The sequence below is a fragment of the Panthera onca genome, chromosome E1 (assembly GCF_046562875.1).
Source record: "Panthera onca isolate mPanOnc1 chromosome E1, mPanOnc1 haplotype 2, whole genome shotgun sequence".
NCBI classification, from domain to species: Eukaryota; Metazoa; Chordata; class Mammalia; order Carnivora; family Felidae; genus Panthera; species Panthera onca.
Genome location: NC_138352.1, coordinates 34,327,135 through 34,347,899, shown reverse-complemented (window position 1 = coordinate 34,347,899; position 20,765 = coordinate 34,327,135). Strand labels below are relative to the sequence as shown.

The window sequence follows — 20,765 nt, the reverse complement described above, 5'->3', positions numbered from 1 at the left end:
AGTCCGACGCGGGGCTCGAACTCACGGACCGCGAGATCATGACCTGAGCCGAAGTCGGCTGCTTAACCGACTGAGCCACCCAGGCGCCCTGGAAGATACTATTCTTAAAAAACCACATATTATATGATTCCATTTAAATGGAATGTCCAGAATAGGTAAACGTATAGAGACAGAAAGTAGACTGATTAGTAGTTTCTAGAAGCTGGGGGAAAAAGGGTACAGGATTTCTTTTTCGGGTTAAAAAAATGTAAATTAATACCATGGTAATAAATACCATTTAAGTGTACATTTTAAAGTATATTTATTTGAGAGAGGGATGACAGAAGGCAGGGAGGGGAGGGAGGGAGGGAGAGAGAAGGAGAGAGAAGGAGAGAGACGGAGAGAGAGGGAGAGAGGGAGAGAGGGAGAGAAGGAGGGGGAGAGAGAGGGAGAGAGGGGGGGGAGAGGGAGGGAGGGAGGGAGGGAGGGAGGGAGGGAGGGAGGGAGAGAGAGAGAGAGAGAGAGAGCTAGCGAGCATGTGCAAGCTGGGGAGGGGTAGAGAGAATCCCAGGCAAGCTTCTCATTGTCAGCCTGGAGCCTGATGTGGGGCTCGAACCCATGAACCATGAGATCATAACCTCAGTTGAAATCAAGAGTTGGACACCTAACCAAATGAGCCATCCAGGTGCCCCAAAGTATACATTTTAAATGAGTGAACTATATGTGAATTTTATCTCAATATAATGGTCAGAAAAAAAAAAAAGGAAAGCACGCTTATTTTATTTAAAATAAAAATGGAACCACCTCCCACCTCTAATCCCATACTTTAGTAATAGATTACGGCAGTACAAGGTTTCCCAATCCTATTCATTACAGAACTCTACACAGCCACTACCAATTGAGATTAGCACCCCCTGAAATTTGTTTGCCACCTCTATATGGAGTAGCACTTTACTTGGGGTTCTGAAGTCAGTAAGATTGGGTGAAAATGGTCTTATGTAAAAATTAAACTTGAATATCCCTTAAATCATCCACAAGGGGCAGTATACATGTTTTGTAACTGTAATTCTTAATCCACAAGAGTTTAAGAACCGGTGAATTTATGAAACAAGATCTAAGTAGATGTCTGAGCATCTAACTATACTGTTTTTTAAGATAGATCATCTGTGTTTTATAATTTAGCATTTTAAGCAGTAAATGAGATGAACAGGTATCATCTCCACTGATCTTGTCAAAGTGTATTCTAAACTCAAAGATGTATGCATGATGTAATTTCAATGCATTTGCCAGGCAACAGCTGCATCAAGTCTCAGAAAATACTGTATCTCTGTGCTAGTTTCTGGCAAGTCAGTCAATTTTTCTATTATTCCTTCACATTTACTGAGCACCCCCTTGGTATAAAGCTCTGAGTAAGGTAGACGTACGTTTTACACAAAACTAAGATACAGTCTCTATTTTCAAGAACTCTAGACTCAATTCTAATCAATTTAAAATTTCTAAGTTCTCTTTATTTTCATATCTTAAATTAAGTAATAACCAGATTCACAGGCCCCCTTCTCTCAACCCAAGAACTCTTTGTATAATTCTTTGGCTTAAGTCTTGTCCCAAATTCACGTTAACAATTAGGATATATCTTTCTTTTGAGGGAGAAGTAGGGAGTATGTATCTAATCATGTTAAAGATAACCAGAAGGCTGACTTACAGCTGAGAAAACAGGCAGCCATCACTACTTCTGGGTTTCAGTAGGTCTGATCGCTGTCCACAATCAAGTTACGTGTGGCCAATTTTCAGACATGACTTTCTCTTCTTTTACTGGGATAATTTGGCCTCCTAAGGCCAAATTCAATGAAAAATTTAGGTATTAGCTAAGAAGTAAAAAGGTTAGAAGAATGGCAGCTTTTTGGTTGCTGAATGTTCATGGTCGTCTCAACAGCTACAATCAAACTCAATAACCATGCTGCTCAGGGGCACATTTCTTAATACAAGGTAGAATGTATTCTTGTTCAATTTCAGAAGCTTGTCCACTTTATATTTAAAACCTACTTAGGGGCACTTGGCTGGCTCAGTCTGTGGAACATGCAATGCCTGAAATTGGGGTTGTGGGTTCGACCCCACGTTGGGTATGGAGATTGCTTAAAAGTAAAATCTTAAAAACAAACAAACAAAAAACTACTTAGACTTCAAGCACCTTACTAAAAAAGGATGGGCTGAGTCTTATTTTTCTTTGGATTCCTAGTATCTAGCACTGTACCTAGTCCACAGAAAATGATCAATAAATGTTGATGAATAGCTGTGAACCCAACATATGCAGTTCTGTGTACTCTTACATAAAAAATAGGAACCAAAGGTAAAACTATGAAGACAAGTAAAAAGATCAGTGGTTGCCAGAAGTGGGAGTGGGAATAAATGGTCAGAAGAGGATTTTTAGGGCATTGAAAATACTCTGTATGATACCATAATGACGGATGCACGATATTATACATCTGTCCAAAGCCACAGAATGTACACCACCACCAGTGAACTGTACAGTAAATATGGCCTTTGGGTGATTATAATGTATCAATGTAAGTTCATCAATTGTTAACACATGCAACCCCTTTGGTGGGGATGGTGTTAATGGGAGAGGCTATGCATGTGTGGCAGCAGGGGGATATGGGAAATCTCTGTACCTTTCCCTCAATTTTGCTGTGAACCTCAAACTGTTCTAAAAACAAACAAAAGGGACTAATAACTACATTTGGTTTTAAAACAGTGCAAAAGACATGCACATCTGTTTTGGAAAGCCTTTCCATTGAAACAGAAGATCTTTCTTAGGAGGTGTTGGATGAAACAGTGGGATAACAGCCACTTAAATTTTTATTAGATTCCACCTGATTAGAATCAACTGGAAGCAACTCTTAAGCTTAAAGTTACTCATTGACACCATATTTAACAGGAAAAAGTAAAGAACAAACAGTGATTTCAGTCATGGGGTTGAAAGCAACTGTTGTGTGTGCTTACCCTCGGTTTTGTAAATCCTCTAAATTTGAGGCATTCCATTCAGAGCCCTGTGGAACCAAAAAAACAAGGTTAGAGAGTATTAGCAAATGAACAAAATACAATATTTGAAAAGGTGTCATATGAGGGAAGAAGCAGATCCAATAACATCTATCACATTTCCTCTCTGTAACTCAGGTACTTCGTATAACAATTAGTTTTCACAAATGAAAGTGTAAAAAAGTTATTTTCATTTTTACAGATAAGAAAACCAACTCCCATAGAATTCAAATAATTTTTGCTCAAGATCATACTCTGGAAAGCTGTCTTTGATCATACTCCAATTAAGTTAAATGTCATCTGTTTTTCTGGTTTATAGTATTCTTATTTCTTTCAAAGGTATGTATCACAATTTCTACTTGTATATTTATTTATTAGTTTCTTTACTACCTCTCTCCTCCACTATAATATAAGCTTCCTGAGGACAGCTTGTTGCCTATGGAAACCCCTGAACAGTGAGTGCCTGGCACCTGGTAGGTACTGAATAAACGTGTTAAATGAACAAAGTGGCATTATTATGAATTAAACCTAGATTTCATTCTAAAGCCCACATTCTTTCTAGTGTATTATATTACATCAAAGGATAGCTAAATAGTAGCTTCTGTTAAATGAGGGAAATATGATAATGCAAAACTTAAAAAAGGGAGGGTTGTACAGATTATTTGGAGATCAATTTTTCATATTTTGCCACATTTGCTTTCTCTCTTCCCTTTCTTTCAGTATATATCATACTTTTTTCTCCTGAACCATTTGAAAGTAATTTGAGCAATCATGACACTTCAATACTTGACCATGTATTGCTTATGAACAAGAACATTTTCCTATTCCCATTTTTACAACTAAGAAAGAGAACACTAACACAATGATATTCTAATACATTATATTTGAATTTCAAAAACTGACCTCTCAAACTATTCTTTATATTCATCCAATCAAGAATCATACTTTACAAGGGGTGCCTGGGTGGCTCGGTTGAGTGTCTGGCTTTGGCTCAGGTCACGATCTCCTGGTTTGAGCACCATGTCGGGGTCTGTGCTGACAGCTCAGAGCCTGGAGCCTGCTTCAGATTCTGGGTCTCCCGCTCTCTCTGCCCCTCCCCCGCTCATACTTGTCTCTCTCAAAAATAAATAAAACATTAAAAAAATTATACTTTGCATTTAGTTGCCATGTCTCTTTCTCATTTAATCTGGCCTTGGACAGTCCACCCGGACTTTGTTTTTCATGATGACATTTTTGTAGACTACAGGTCTGTAATCTTGGAGAACTCTTCACAATCTGGATTTGTCTGATTTGTTTCCTGCTGATTAGATTCAGGTCAAACATTCTTGGCAAGAATATTACAAAGATGATGCTGTGTATTTCCTATTGCATGAAATCTTGAGGCACACAATGTCAGTTTGTCTCATTATTTGTCATGCTGAGTTTGAATTCTTGCTAGGTTCCCTTGTATCTGCCACATCCCACTATTGTAAAGGTTCCTTTACAATTACTAGTTATCTATAGGTATTAATGATCTTTTTTTTTTTTTAATGTTTATTTTTGAGAGAGAGAGAGAGAGCAAGCGAGTGAGTGAGTGTGAGTCGGGGAGGGGCAGAGAGAGAGGGAGACAGAGAATCCGAAGCAGGCTCCAGGCTCTGAGCTGTCAGCACAGAGCCTGACGTGGGGCTTGAACCCACAAACTGCGAGATCATGACCTAAGCTGAAGTCTGATGCCTCGCCAACTGAGCCACCCAGGTGCCCCAGTATTAGTGATTTTTGAAGTCATGTGAATATCCTGTTTCACAATAATCTCTTACTCTATAGTTTTGGCATCAGCTGCTGACCTTGCCCAAATTACTTTACTGGAGGTTTACAAAATGGTGGTTTTCTAATTTTATCATTCCTTCTGCATTCCTACCTGCATTCTTCTGTAAAGGAGAGCTTCACCTAATCATTCCTTCCACACTCTGAACTCTTGAATTCTTTTTGCATTTAGAATGTTTTTATCCATTACCATTTTTTTTGACACTCAAATTGTCCTGAATTGGCCAGTGGGAATCTCTTCAAGTAAGCAAGCTCCTTTTGATATTGACCCCACTAGTCTTTGACCCCACTACTTCCTTGCTTCCTAGTTTAAGAGTTGTTCCAGAATCACTCTGTGAGTGGAATTAGCCATTTCCCCAAGGAGTCCTGGTTTTAGCAAAGAATGGTATTTTGTAATCAAGATCTGGACATTAATTAGATATGTTTAGAAGTATGGATCATTGCTTCTAAACTTTCCAGTGGACAGAGCTAGGAAATATTTTTTAAAAAAATATTGAATTTACATTGGTACCTCCAGTTCAAATTTAACACCACAAGGTATTTCCTTTCTTTCTTGCCCCTTTGCCATCATTTATAGCTCCCTATTCCACTGGGATAACCTTGGTTTCCAACAACTCATTTGCTCTATTTACAAAATAGTTTCAACATTATTTTTCCAATACCAATTACACCAATTACAAACCCATTAAGTTCAAATTTTCTGGGGTGTCTGGGTGAATTGGTTGAGTAAGCATCTGACTTCAGCTTAGGTCATGACCTCATGGTTCGTGAGTTCAAGTCCCGCATTGGGCTCTGCAATGATGGTGTGGAACCTGCTTGTGATTCTTTCTCCCTCTCTCTCTCTGCCCCACACGGACTCGTGCTCTCTCAAAAATTTTTTTCTTTCTTTGCAGTTTTTTTTTCCTCTTCCCATGAAGAGGTTAAGTCAGAATATAATGCTGAAAGTTACTTGAATTAATTTCTTTCTGTGAAATTACCCATTTGATATACATTTCGATTCATTTGCTCCTGTTTGTATTCAATTTTAGGGTGTGATTTTTCCATTCTTTTCCATTTGATTTTGAATATGCAAAACTTTCATAAGACTGAAAGTCAAAAGTTTATTAAAAGGTAAACTTGAACCCTCACTCCTACTCCAATCTTCCCAAGAGAAACCACTGTAACTAGTTTCCGGTTTATTCTACCTATGTTCTAAGCAAATACGCCCTTATTATCACTTGTTCCTTATGTAAAAGTAGTATACAATACATATGTTTGTTCTTTGCTTGCTTCACTTGACAATATAGCCTCAGAACCACTCCACAGCACAGTTCAGAGACCTTCCTTACTCTTTCTTACACCTACATAGCACTTCATTGGATAGTCATAGAATAGTTGATTCACCTAGTCTCCTGTGAATGATGTTTCATATCTGTGGAAGTGAGACTGTTGAGCCAATGAGCAGTTTTGTTGGGCATTGCTCAATTCCTCTCCACAGAGGCTGAGACAATCTGCATTCCCATAGCAATGTAGGGAGAGTGCCCCTTTTTTTCCCCAGAGCCTTGCCAACAAAACCTGGGGTTAGGCTTCTGAATTTCTGCCAGTCTGACAGGTGTAAAATGTTACCTCAGTGTAATTTCAATTTGCATTTCTCTTAAAAGTGAGCAACTTTTCAATGTTTCAGGCTCATTTTCTATCTTTGGACTATCTGTTCATCTCTTTTGAAAAGGCAAACATTTAAAATAATTTACCTATTTTCAAATTATGTATTAAATGGAATTTAGCATTACAAGACTCAGGTTCAAATCTCAACTCCCCATTCTACTGTGGGGCACTGAGCAAACTGCTTAACCTGTCTTCACTTTCCTTATCCATAAAATGGAACATTCCTCCCACCCTAGTCCTATATACCTAATGGGTACATTCTCAAATTATAAAGTTTTTCCTAATTCCTTCTGCCTGTGAGAACACACAGAGAAGTTAATGACCCAGAAGATGGCTGTCGCCTGACCATGCAGGTGCCCTGATCTCAGACTTTAGCTTACAGAACTTTGAGAAGTTTCTATTGTTTATAAGTCCCTGTTGCTCCCCATCCTTGTCAAAACAAAACAAACCCAAAACGTTTCACCCATATTAAAATGGAAAAACTCTCTTTCCATCATGAATTCTTTTCCCTTTTTTCCCTTCCCTTGCCAAGATTCATAGAAATCTAATCCCTTGCCAACATTCATAGAAATATAATCTAATACCTTCTTTGATTACTCATTTCCCATAAGTCTCAACCCACAGCACTGTGGCTTTTGCCCTCACTACTATTGCTAATGTTACTAATGACCTCTTCTAATTGTCTAACCCAGGGGTCACTTTTGTGTCTTTATCTCATTGGCCTTCCATGAATATCTATCTGATAGGATTCATTACTCCCTCCTTGTAGAATTAAAAAAAATTTTTTTTTAACATTTATTTATTTTTGAGACAGAGAGAGAGACAGAGCATGAACGGGGGAGGGGCAGAGAGAGAGGGAGACACAGAATCGGAAGCAGGCTCCAGGCTCTGGGCCATCAGCCCAGAGCCCGATGCGGGGCTCAAACTCACGGACCGTGAGATCGTGACCTGAGCTGAAGTCGGACGCTTAACCGACTGAGCCACCCAGGCGCCCCTCTCCTTGTAGAATTAGATCAGACTGCACAAATATCTAGCCTCTTGTCTGGTACAAAAGAGAGGGTCAACAAATATTTGTTGAATGAATGATCAAATAAGACAAATAAATGAAACACTCTGAAACTGTAAAGTGTTATGCAAGCACTATCATTGTATTACAAGTGATATGTAATTTAATTTGGCTGTTGAACTGGGAGACAGATCAAGGAGGCTGTGAAGGTGCATTTAGGTAAATGGACTAATGGACAACTGATATTTTCTACAGACCAGGGCTCAGCTGACTTGCCTTAAAAAAATATGGGACATTCTGAAGGCTCTGTGCTCAACCTTAGGAAATAAGCTCCCACACCAAAGAAAGAGGTTAAGAACTATAAAGGATTCAAGGAGACAGAAGCAAGCCATAAGGGTTGAGTGGCTAAACGGTAGCCAGGGAAATGTGACCACTTCACTTCTTAATTTAGAAATCTAAATCCTCTGTGGAACTCTGTCCAGCTAGATGGAAATAACCCTTACGCGATGGGAAAAGTCCATGGTTTTCTTCTACCTGTCCAGAGAAAATTCAATCTGACAATCTGAAATGGCACATATCCAGAAACAAAAGAAATTAAAAGTTTTGGCTACTGACTGACTCAGTGAAGTCCATATAACGTGACTTGGGTTGTGCTTAGGGTTGCTTCAGGTTCAACTTGAAAGAAAGAACTGGAGTCTATGTGGTGTAATTACTTTTCTGTCCTCAATATAAATGCCATGCATATTAGCCACCTGGGGCCCTCCACAGACTCCATCTATTTTTTTCCTCCATGCTTCTCAGGCTTACAATGACACAATTCCAAGGGGTTTTTCCACTATGTTCTATGTAATTATGCAAAGTATATTCTAATCTTACTGAAGTGTAAGATGAAATCTTGGGACTATAATACATTCTTTTTTTTTTTTTTTTTTTTTTAACGTTTGTTTATTTTTGAGACAGAGAGAGACAGAGCGTGAACAGGGGAGGGTCAGAGAGAGGGAGACACAGAATCTGAAACAGGCTCCAGGCTCTGAGCTGTCAGCACAGAGCCCGACGCGGGGCTTGAACTCATGGACCACGAGATCATGACCTGACCCGAAGTCGGCCGCTTAACCGACTGAGCCACCCAGGTGCCCCAATACATTCTTAAGTAAGTTCATTTCCATCTTTCACTCTTGTTCCCCTATACTGTGCCATTCCCAGAGACCCAAGTGATTAATTCCTTTCTTTCTTTCTTTCTAAAAATAAATATTTTTTAAGTAGGCTTCACGCCCAATGTAGGACTCGAACGCATGACCTGAGATCAAGTTGCACGCTCTACCAACTGAGCTAGCCAGGCGCCCCCAAGTGATTAATTTCTTCTCAAATGTCATCCTCAGGAAATAGCCTTGTGAGGGTCCAAATGTTCCAAGCAAAATAGAAGACAGCACATTTATAGCACCTAAAGGAAGACTGTATTGGGGTTCTGCTAGGATCAGTATAACGTGATATCATCTCCAGGGATTGGTATCCTGTCCATATCTTCTTCATCATACGACACCAACAGCCTCAATATTGTGAATCAAATTATTGAGACAACCAGGCACAACATCTCTAATTAATTTTTCCTTCCGAGAAAAGTTTATGCTATACATCTTCAGGTGAGGGACAAAATCATGAAGGATTAAAATAGCCCATCTGTTTTAAGTTCTATCTGTTCATATACCCTCCATTTCTCTGCACCTACAGAAGTAACTACAATTTGAGGCTTAATTTTTCTTTGGAAATGAAACATTATTTTAAAAGGAGCTGTAATGTCAAATATTGAAAAATATTACAATCAGCAATAAAAATCAACTAGTTTTTTATTCATGAACAAAATTATTGGTTGTGTCCAATATTCCTGTTTCCCTTGTTCAACTAAGAAAGCTGCCTGCCTTTCAGCAAAGGGTCTCTGTTCACATTTAGCTTTTTCTCAGCCAATGGGACAACATCCAGGAGAGCTGTTGATATTAAGACTTGATTGGGCAAAGGCTTCCAGTTCAGAGAAGTGGTACACTCTTAAGGATGTGGAAGAACTTTTTCTGGAAATACCCTGGCTTCCAACCAATCAATCCTCTCTTCTTGCTGAAGGTTTTCTTTAAACTGTGCTCTATACTTTTCTCCATACCAGCTGGACACCTTTCTAAATAAACATCTCTGTGCAGTGCACTGCAGAGCTGAGCATTCTTTTGAAGGGAGGGGAAAAATCCTGCTGCCTCCCTTCACGCAATCTGTTTTGCACTCCAGGCATGGCAGCTAAGCACAAGATGAAATGACTTTGCAGAAAACTAACACCACCACTTGCAGCTTGGATAAGACCTTTTTCCGTGTCAATTGCTGGAAAAGCCAGCAGAGCACAGACTCACTGGAGAAGAGACAGGGGTTTGGATATAGGATATGGTGGTTCAAACAAGGGGAGGAAGCCATTGGGGAAGAAGTGTTCATGTACCCATTTTGTGCATAAGAGTTAAATTTCAGAATTCTCCAGTTGAAAGTTTTTCCCAAATAAGAGAAATATTCAGAATGGAGAGAACATGTCCATTTCCTAGAAAATGTAATTATATGTGAAGCTGAGATTTCCCTTTTTTCAAAAATCTATAGATACATATTAAAAAAATAAAAAAAGACTAATATAACAAAAGATATCAGTGCTTACCTCTTTTGGTGATGAGCAAATGTTATTTATAGCTTTCTGAAATTGTCTAACTTTTCTACAATGAACGTGAATTATTTTTGTAATGAATAAAAAACCCAAGACAGAAGAATATGCCAATAATCATGCTAAGTGACATAAGTCAGAGAAAGACAAGTATCATATGATTTCACTTATATGTGGAATATAAAAAGCAAACAAATAAAACCCAACTCAAATACAGAGAACAAACTGGTGGTTGCCAGAGGAAAGCTGGATGGGGGGATGGGTGAAATAGATAAAGGGGATCAAGAGTTACAAACTTCTGCACTTGGGTGGCTCAGCTGGTTAAGCGTCTGACTTCGGCTCAGGTCAGGATCTCATGGTTTGTGAGTTCGAGCCCCACAGGTTCTCTACTGTCAGCACAGAGCCTGCTTCAGATCTTCTGTCCCCCTCTCTCTGCCCCTCCCCTGCTTGCATTTTCTCTCTCTCAAGATAAATTAATAAGCTTAAAAAAATAGTTCAAGAGTTACAAACTTCCAGTCATAAATTACAGACATGAAAATGTACAGGATAGGAAATACAGTCAATAATATTGTAATAATGTCGTATGGTGACAGATGGTGACTGCAGTTATTGTGGTGAGCACTGAGTAATGTATAAAACTGTCGAATCAACAATGTTGTACACCTGAAACATTACATTGTATGGTAATTAAATTATACTTCAATAAAAAAATAAATAGAAAAGAATGGACTTTGTGTAGCTCACTAATAAGCAGTCTAAGCTTTCTATAATGATCATGAATCATTTTTATAATAAGTAAAAACACCCAAGACAGAAGGATATGCCAATAATCACGAAATAACAGGATCAATATACTGGTAGAAATACTGAAATGCATTTGATTAGGGACTCTAGTCTGGGAAGAACTGGATTGTTTTTTCTGCTAAGAGTACTATTAAATTTTCTCTATTTGTCCTAAAATAAGCCAAGGAGAAGGTAGTTCTTGAGCGGGTGGCATCAGAGACACAGGGAAGTATACCTGAAGTTAAACAGGTTGAATAGTCAGATATTAATTATATTTCATAGTCATCATGTCTACGTCCTTTTTGGTATTAAAATATAAGCTAATGGAAAAGTGACTTCCAAGTTTATAGCTCTGGTCACTTTCTAACATGAGCTATTTTTGGCTACAGGCACTTGCCCTTCATAAAAATTAGTCATGTTACATAGACACAGTCAGGGGCAGGATCCATTTGAATGAGTGACTCATAAGTTTTCTATAGAGAACACAAAAATTCTTTCCAATAATACAACAGCAGGGAACCCTTGTGGAGGTACACACAAAAGACAACAAAGTCAAGTGCTTTACAAATGGAAAGGTCAATGACAGCTTTGTAGTATGATCTACACTTAGACATGGCAACACACATTGGTCAAGTTAAAGTAATGGAAAAAAAGTTCCTTTTCCAGCTCACAGCTTTTCATGAGTAATTTCATAGCTATACACCACTGTGAATCACTCTACAAGCACACACAGAGCGTCAAAAAGTTAATTCAGGGCACAAGCCTTCAATGGCATAAAATCTGACTGCTTGGTGACATAAACTCTTGAATATTCAGGGTGAGATGATCCAATTTAGCCAGTTGCTGTGCATTTATTCCTCTTATCTCCTGTTTCTCAGCTTCTAGTCATTTCACAAATGTCCTTACCGGAGAAAGGAAGTGAAATTCAAACCAAATCAATTTAGTTTCTGGTTATTAGCATTTTTGGTCAAAGTGTGTGGGAAGTGGAAACAAAACAAAGTTTTGACGTTCCCCACTGATTTTAATGACCCTTTTAACCTCATTCCCACTACCATGTATAGATGAAAACTAAAACTCTTAACATTTGGGAAGAAAATGGGTCTTAGGATTGCAGAAGGTTTCCCAATCCATCAGTCAGAAAGGTGTCCTTGGGCTAACCGCAGGTCATTAAATGTTCAGGAACCACAAAAAACAATTTTAAGTCACTGAAATTTTAGCAATCACAAAAGTATTTGGGGAACTCAAAATGTGGCTATAAGGTTCCAAATGTTTAAAAGTCCAATAGCATCTCAGTTATAAGTAGTTCCCACCTGCTCTGCTCAGATATATTAGACCTTAGGCAAATTTGGCAGATTTGAAAGAGTGATGACCTCAAAGGATCATTCTATTTGGATACATTGTATAAAACTATTATGGACTATTTTTTTTTTTTTTTTGAGAGAGAGAGAGAGAGAGAGAGAGAGAGAGAGAGAGAAAGAAACAGTGAGAGAGAAACAGTGCACAAGTGGGGGAGAGGAGCAGAAGGATAGAGAGAGAGAGAATTTCAAGCAGGCTCCACCCTAAAGCTCCATCTCATGACCCTGGGATCATGACCTGAGCCAAAATCAAGAGTTGGATGCTCAACCGACTGAGCCACCCAGGCTCCCGTTTTGGACTTTTGACTGTCATGAAAAACAGACGAGATACTTAACAATCGATGGGTGGAAGAAGGGCATGATTTATAGCATTTGCCTACTTCCTTGGTCTAAATTTTTCCACCCATTTAAAAAAAATTTTTTTTAGTGTTTATTTACTTTTGAGAGAAAGAGACAGAGTGTGAGTGGGAGATGGACAGAGAGAGAGAGGGAGACACAGAATCGGAAGCAGGCTCCAGGCTCTGAGCTGTCAGTACAGAGCCCGACATGGGGCTTGAACTCACATGTGAGATCATAACCTGAGCTGAAGTCATACACTTAACCGACTGAGCCACCCAGGCGCCCCTCCCACCCATCATTTAAAAGATTTATTTATTTTGAGAGAGAGAGAGAGGGAAAGCATGCACATGAGCAGGGGAGGCGCAGAGAGAGAGGGAGAGAGAAAATCCAAAGCAGGCTCAGCGCTATCAGTGCAGAGGTGATGAGTGGCTCAATCTCACAACTGGGAGATCATGACCTGAACTGAGAAATGAAGACTTGGACGCTTAACTAACTGAACCACCCAGGCAACCCCTGACCAGTCAATTTTAATCCTTGATGTCACTGAATGAGGAACTGGGAAGAGATGAGCAGAAGCATACTACTAGATAACATTTCCACCATACAATAGATGTAAATAATCTAAGAGCACAGATAACAGTAAAATGTAGCAAAAAACTAGGAAGTAATGAAGTTTGAGTATTTATTACCTTTGTTTTAAATTTAAGTTACATTTTATTTAAATATAATATGGACTAGATTCAGCACATCACTTAAAGCAGCCTGAGACTTACCAAGAATACATGCTCAAATATCTGTGTAGGACTATCCATCTGACCAAGGATCACTATCATTTCATTATCTATAAATTCCTTGAATTCTCGCAAGTTACACACCATTTGCATTTCCAACTCAGTTCGTATCTGAAACAAAGAGGACATATTTTACTTCTCTGGAAAGTGCCTCTGTACTTTCAACCACTATTTCTTTTTTTCTTTTTAAAATTTTCTTTTTTTCTTTTTGAGAGAGAGGCAGAGTGCGAGCAGGGGAGGGGCAGAATGAGAGGGAGACACAGAATTGGAAGCAGGCTCCAGGCTCTGAGCTGTCAGCACAGAGCCCAATGCGGGGCCTGAACCCATGAGCCGTGAGATCATGACCTGAGCCGAAGTTGGACGCTTAACTGACTGAGTCACCCAGGCACCCCAGTCATTCACTATTTCTAACCCCACACCTGCTATTCCATTGCTAGCCTTGGAACAGGAGTTCAAGGTTTCTTACCTCTTTGGATGTGATATTCTCCAAATCCTTCTGCATCATTATCTCCCTTAATTTGGTTTTAATTAATCTTTCTGTTCGCTCACGTTCAGTTGGTCTGAGAAGAGAGAAATGGTGATTTTTTTCTTAGGCAGGCATTTGACTAGCTTAATGAACATACCATTTGATTATGTTTCCCAACTGGCAGACCTTCCCTCTATTACCCTCAAAAATTTATATTCTGAAGGTATGGTAAAAAAAAAAAAAGTAATTGAGGAAACTTTCTTTGCACAATGTATAGAATGTAAACATGTATAGAGAGGCTGTACATGTAAAAGCCCTTAAATATATGCATAATCATCTATGAAGGAGTAAAGACAAATAGGCTATGCTGTGTATGCTACTTTAACACAGAACCACAGCCATACTTCTCCATCAAGTACCCCTGGCTACCACCTGCTGCACTAGAATACCAAGCTGGGTAGAACAATGCTGTGACCCACTATGGAACTGGGTCTTCTGTAGGTTAAAATGCCACCTAATGCTGATCATTCACTGCTGTCGTTCTAGAAAACAGGAAAGACAAAAGAATGATTTCTGCCTTATTCAATGAGGCAAATTCTTTCCAAAATGGGTTTCCAAGAATTAACTACCCAGAGGACTTCCATCCAAAATGCATTCCTTTTCATGAAGGTTCTCATAACATCTCTGTGAAATTATTATCCCCATTTTACAGATGAAGGAAGCAAACACAGTTGAAAGGTTAAATGACATACCACAGATCACATACCCTGGCAGTTGAACCAGCACTCTCAGCCCAGCCTAACACCCTACCTGCAGGATTATGTTACTTCCCTTAATCTTCTGACTCTCAAAAATAAAATTACCCCAGGAACTAAAGGAAATTAAACTAGGAAGCTGACTCTCCAATTACTAGAAAGACATTGGTTCAATGTAACTGGATGCTTCTCTCTAAAAGCACTACTTCATATTATGCAGAATTTGAGTGAGGCTGACAAAGAGCACTTTCCATCTCATCTTTCCCTCTTACCTACTCAAGAAGGTATCTGCTCTGTACCTCCTTATTTGGAGATGGAAATGGACTAAGCCTTCAGGCATCCTGCCTGCCTTTGCTGCCTAAAGCCTTATCACTGGCTGCAAAAATAGCTTCGGTAATCTCCAAAGATGGATGCTCTGACCTCACAACCTTGGGGCTCCCTACCACTTGGACTCTTAGTTTCTCATGAGCCCTGCAGAATACAGATAATACTGGTGCCATTTCCCTATCCATCAAGGCATCCCTGTCTTGACCAGGATTAAAATTCTTAATCATGCTCCCCACGATTTTTCCTAGACACAGCTAATGGTAGGAACTTATATATTTCAGTCTTTTATTAAAAAATATTGATAAAAACAAATTTTACCACCTATGTGCATGAGTTAGATTCCCTAGTTTAGTAATCTTTCTCCTAATCCTTCACAACACTTGGATCAGAGTGGTTTGGGAGCAGATACACCTGGGTTTTAATCCGAGCCCTGCTACTTACCAGTGGTACAACCTTGAACAAATTCCTTCCCTTTTCTCAGCAGGTTTCCTTTTCTATAAAATGAGGACAATATCTGCCTCATGAGATTCTTGAGGATTAAATGAGGTACCATGTATGAAGTGGCTGGCATAATATTTGATATACACTGGAGGTACTACACACGTATGTTCCTTTCTTCCCCTTCCTTGGATTTCAAAATATAAACTGTATTTGCACTAGAGCACTTCAATCCATTTTGGCACACATTCTCCCTGTATGCTCAGCATTCTTTTTTAGGCTTTTCTAGTCAATTTAGGGAGGAGGGAATGGAAAAAACATGACAACACAGACACAATTTCTTGCTCAATTTCACTAGAGAAAAATTTGGAAAATACATAAAAATGCAAAGAAAAATAAAAATCACTAAAAATCCCTGCATCAGAGATAATCATCAATACTCTGACCTATAGCTTTCAGTCTCTTTCTAAGGCAGATATATAAATATATCTTAAAATTGGGGTTATGTTGTACATACCAAGAACTAACATTTAATGAGCCTCTACCATGCGCCAGGGACTACACTTTACATTACTCTTTTTGCTTGGGGATATATATAGATAGAAAATGGCCAATTTCCTTGCCTTTTCTTTCTTTCTGCTCTAATACCCAAATTTTCTCCAATAAATCATGAGAAATGAGAAGGGTTTTCTCTCTCTCATGCAAGTCTGCTTTAGAATGTCCAGTTTTGCGGGGCACCTGGGTGGCTCAGTTGGCTGTCTGACTTTGGCTCAGGTGATGATCTCGTGGTTCGTGGGTATGCGTCCTATGTTGGGCTCTGTGCTGACAGCTCAGAGGCTGCTTGGGATTCTCTCTCTCTGCCCCTCCCCCCAACTCTCTCAAAATAAACTTAAAAAAATAGAATGTCCATTTTTGAGTCAGATGAGACATCCATCCCTTTGATACCCATCAACCAGCTATAAAGCATGAAATCAGTAACATTTTCCAAGATTCTGAAAGCCAGACTAATCCTTATTTTTTCAGTTACTGTGGGATCGTCAAAGGATTAGGGATAATGAAAAAGGAGGTCCTATTATCAGTAACACCCTATGCAAAAGAGCTTCTACCGCTTTTTTGACTGATCTGTTCACACAATTCTTGGATATTTTAGCTTTTCTAGTAAAAATAAGTTCACATTATTATCTAAATTAAGCATTTTCTTAAAAAACAAAAGAACTCCACCCCCCTGAACTATTTTGATAGGACTTTAGGAATCTGAAGGTGAAGGTTTATATGATCAGACAGTAAGTAACTACTCTTTTTTCCTAGCTGTAGAATACCTTGGAAGTGCTGAGATGAGTTCAGAGCAAAATAAACACCTTTTTTAATTTCCAAAATAGTCACATAAGTTTCAACACATAGACCTAAAAAGGAAATAAACATCATCTCCACCTCAGGCCTTTATCCAACTCAACAGTACACCAGGGAGATTTAATAAAATCTCCCTGACAAAGACCCAAAAAGGCAAAGGTGGGGCTGATTCCAACACTTGAATTATAAATTATTTTTTGACAAACGTGAACAGAAATCAGTTTAAAATTAGCATAACAACCTAGGCAGTCTTTTAAATTGACTGGAAACATTAGAAACATCCCTTTAAAAGCTTCTCTATGTCATTAATTTGCTTACCAAATGCTTCTTTCACAGATAATGCAAAGGCAGACTTCAGCCTACCTCCCTTTACATTTTTTTATTTAAAAAAAAAATTTATTTTAGAGAGAGAGCGAGCAAGCACGTGGGAGCCAGGCAGAGGGAGACAGAGAGAATCTTAATCAGGCTCCACTCTGAGCGACCACTGAGTGTGGAGCCTGACATGGGACTTGATCTCATGACCGTGAGATCATGACCTGAGCAGAGTTGGATGCTCAACTGACTAAGCCACCCAGGCGTCCCAGCCTAACTCCCTTTAAATTCAAATTTCAAATTAGTGGAATCTGAATAGGATTTTATGGTATTGCAGTTTTTTAATATGGAGATTCCAGTGTGCCCAGGAGTGAAACTCCTAAAGCCTTTGCAGATGGAAAGAATAGGGTTCTTTGTATGGCAGATGTGTAGTGTAGACAATGACTAATATCACTGGTAAGATTAATTCTCCAAGAGGAGAGATTAGGGGGGAACATGTTGCTTACGACACTTTGGACACAGTACAGAAAAATTCCGTGATCCTAAGTAAACTGACTTACATGTCTGTGAAGAGAGCTGGAGAGTCGGGCCGGTGGGACTGCACATCCTGCATAGCATTCCATTCATTGACTGATGACTGATCTGAGTTGATATGGCTCTCGTAATAACTCACCCAGGTGAGAAACAGACTGCCTGGATAGTAGTTATGCATTCTGGCCACCTCACAAGCCTTGTGTAAACTCTGTAATGCAGACCTGAAAGATACATTGGGAAATAAACACTGTAGAACTGTGGGGATACCAAAAAGCCAATAATCCATGTGTACCCAGAATTCTTTCAATTTTTAGATCCTATAGAATTTGGCCTCTGGAGAATCTATTCCCTGGAATTTAAGATTCTCTGATTCTGATTATACTATATTACCTATTCATAGCATCCGGCTAGATACTTCTTGCTGAAAGATACGATGCATTATTAAGATTGGGTTAGAGATGGGGGTAGGAGAACTGACAACCCATCAGTGAAAAACAAGTACCTATGGAGCTCATGACCCTGTGGTTGGAACATGCTATCTATGGGTGTACTATGTCACTACAGAACTAAAGATCTCAACCATTTACTATATTAACTATATAAAGACTGGTTTCCTTTGGTGCAGAATCATCTTACAGCATATATTCCCTATGATTCTCAGAGGGTCCACGAAGAACACATAGCTAGATGTCCCTAAGCCTTGAGGACATGTCCTTTCATGCCCAGGAAGGACTAATCTAATGACATTTATCATTCTTTTTTTTTTTTTAAGGTGTTAGAACCTTTATTTTTTACTTTTTTTAATTTTTAATTTTAATTTTTGTTTTAAATTTACTCCAAATTAGTATATAGTGCAACAATGATTTCAGGAGTAGATTCCTTAGTGCCCCTTACCCATTTAGCCCATGCCCCCTCCCACAACCCCTCCAGTAACCCTCAGTTTGTTCTCCATATTTATGAGTCTCTTCTGTTTTGTCTCCCTCCCTGTTTTTTATATTATTTGTTTCCCTTATGTTCATCTCTTTTGTCTCTTAAAGTCCTCATATGAGTGAAATCATATGATGTTTCTTTCTCTGATTGACTAATTTCACTTAGCATAATACCCTCCAGTTCCATCCACATAGTTGCAAATGGCAAGATTTCATTCTTTTTGATTGCCGAGTAATACTCTAACATACCACATCTTCTTTATCCATTCATCCATTGATGGACATTTGGGCTCTTTCCATACTTTGGCTATTGTTGATGGTGCTGCTATAAACATGGGGGTGCATGTGTCCCTTTGAAACAGCACACCCAGGGGCACCTGGGTGGCTCAGTCGGTTAAGCGTCCGACTTCAGCTCAGGTCACGATCTCGCGGTCCGTGAGTTCGAGCCCCGCGTCAGGCTCTGGGCTGATGGCTCAGAGCCTGGAGCCTGCTTCCGATTCTGTGTCTCCCTCTCTCTCTGCCCCTCCCCCGTTCATGCTCTGTCTCTCTCTGTCTCAAAAATAAATAAAACATTAAAAAAAAAAAAAAAAAAAAAGAAACAGCACACCTGTATCCCTTGGATAAATGCCTGGTAGTGCAATTGCTGGGTCGTAGGGTAGTTCTATTTTTAGTTTTTTGAGGAACCTCCATACTGTTTTCCACAGTGGTTGCACCAGCTTGTATTCCCATAATGACATTTATCATTCTTGCTGCGTAAGTTTCCCAGTCTCTTTAAACCATTTATTCATATGCTTGAGCTACTTTCTAAGAATAGCTCTGGTTATACGAAGACTAATTAAATCTCTGACTCTGAACTTAGGAACCCAAGGGTAAACAAAACTGAAAAGTACCTTTTTTTTTAACTTTTATTTTTTTATTTGAAAAGTACCTTTTTGGTTATATGCTTGGGAAAAGCTAAAGCCAGAAATGCTAGGAAGTCAGTTACATAAAAGCAGGGATCTTTCTACATTTTGTTTACTGACATATTTCAAGTACCTAAAAGAATGTCTAGTTTATGGTTGGAGCACAGTATTTGCTAAAAGAAATGTCTTATTAGCTGTTAGCTAATGCTGGTCTCCTGTGGGAAGAGGGCAGTATGAGAAAATTCTATAGGCAATCTATTTACATCTTACTTCTAAAATTTTGCCTCAAAACAGAAGTGATCCATGTTAACTTTAGAAAATTTAGGGATCTTAAGTATAAGGCAGAAATAGCCTATAATCTGGCCACCTAGAAATAACCACTGTTAAGGTTTTAGTATAGATCTTTTCAGTTTTTTTGTTTATGCATAGATCTATAATAAAGATATGATCACATTCTATATACCTTTTAACTTGATTTTACTTTGTACCTTCTTACCAACGTCTATGTCAATATTCTTCAACCAGATTCTTTTTTAATTTTCAAAAATATTTATTTTTTGAAAGACAGAGTGCGAGTGGGGAAAGAGCAGAGAGAGAGGGAGACACAGAATCAGAAGCAGGCTCCAGGCTCTGAGCTGTCAGCACAGAGCCCGACACAGGGCTTGAACTCACAAACCGCAAGATCATGACCTGAGCCGAAGTCGGACACTCAACCAACTAAACCACCTAGGTGTCCCATCAACCAGATTATTCTTAATGGTTGCATTATATTTAGTAACATGGAGGCACCATAATTTAATTCCTCCTTTTCAGACATTTAAATTGTTTTCCATTTTTTGCTATTATTACAACACTTATGGTTAAAATTTTTGTACACGCCCATGGTTATCACCTTAGGATAAATTCTTAGAAGAAGAATTACTAGGTTAAAAGGGCATGCAAAATGGTTAGGCATATTGGCAAATCATCCTTAAGAAAGGCTGTTCCAGTTTATTCTTCCACCAATAGTAAATGACAACGTCTGTTCCTTAAGTCCTTGTCAACCCCATATATTGTAAGTTAAAAAAGAAAATAGTTGCCAATTTAATAAAGGAAAAACATTTCAGTCCATTTTTATCAGGGAAACAAATTTTTCCCTAAAAACAAAGTTGCAGAATCTTTTAAAATGCTTTCTATTACTCAAAGTAAGCCAAATTCTCAAGAGAGGTTTGTCAGATTCTGAGAATTCTCAGTGAATTTCAGTGTCATTACATAGATTGGAAGGTAAGGGCCAGCTGAGTGCAATGTACAGGATATTCAACACATGTTTTCTTTATCCAGGAAACATGTGCTTCAA

The 20,765-nt window shown here is 38.9% G+C and overlaps 1 protein-coding gene across 7 annotated transcripts in view; it reads right to left on the bottom strand.

The window, feature by feature from the left end:
• Positions 1–20,765, bottom strand: part of SSH2 (slingshot protein phosphatase 2) — a 256,836-nt gene that overhangs the window by 24,167 nt on the left and 211,904 nt on the right. For 6 of the 7 annotated variants that reach the window (XM_060647808.3, XM_060647811.3, XM_060647805.3 and 3 more), the window contains 4 exons: positions 17,625–17,819; positions 13,883–13,976; positions 13,399–13,527; positions 2,980–3,026 (listed from right to left, as the gene is read on the bottom strand). In XM_060647808.3, coding sequence (XP_060503791.2) covers positions 2,980–3,026; positions 13,399–13,527; positions 13,883–13,976; positions 17,625–17,819 — 465 coding nt within the window. Of the gene's footprint in view, positions 1–2,979; positions 3,027–13,398; positions 13,528–13,882; positions 13,977–17,624; positions 17,820–18,146; positions 20,465–20,765 lie in introns of those variants that run through there. The other variant, XM_081791195.1, reaches the window with a different exon arrangement.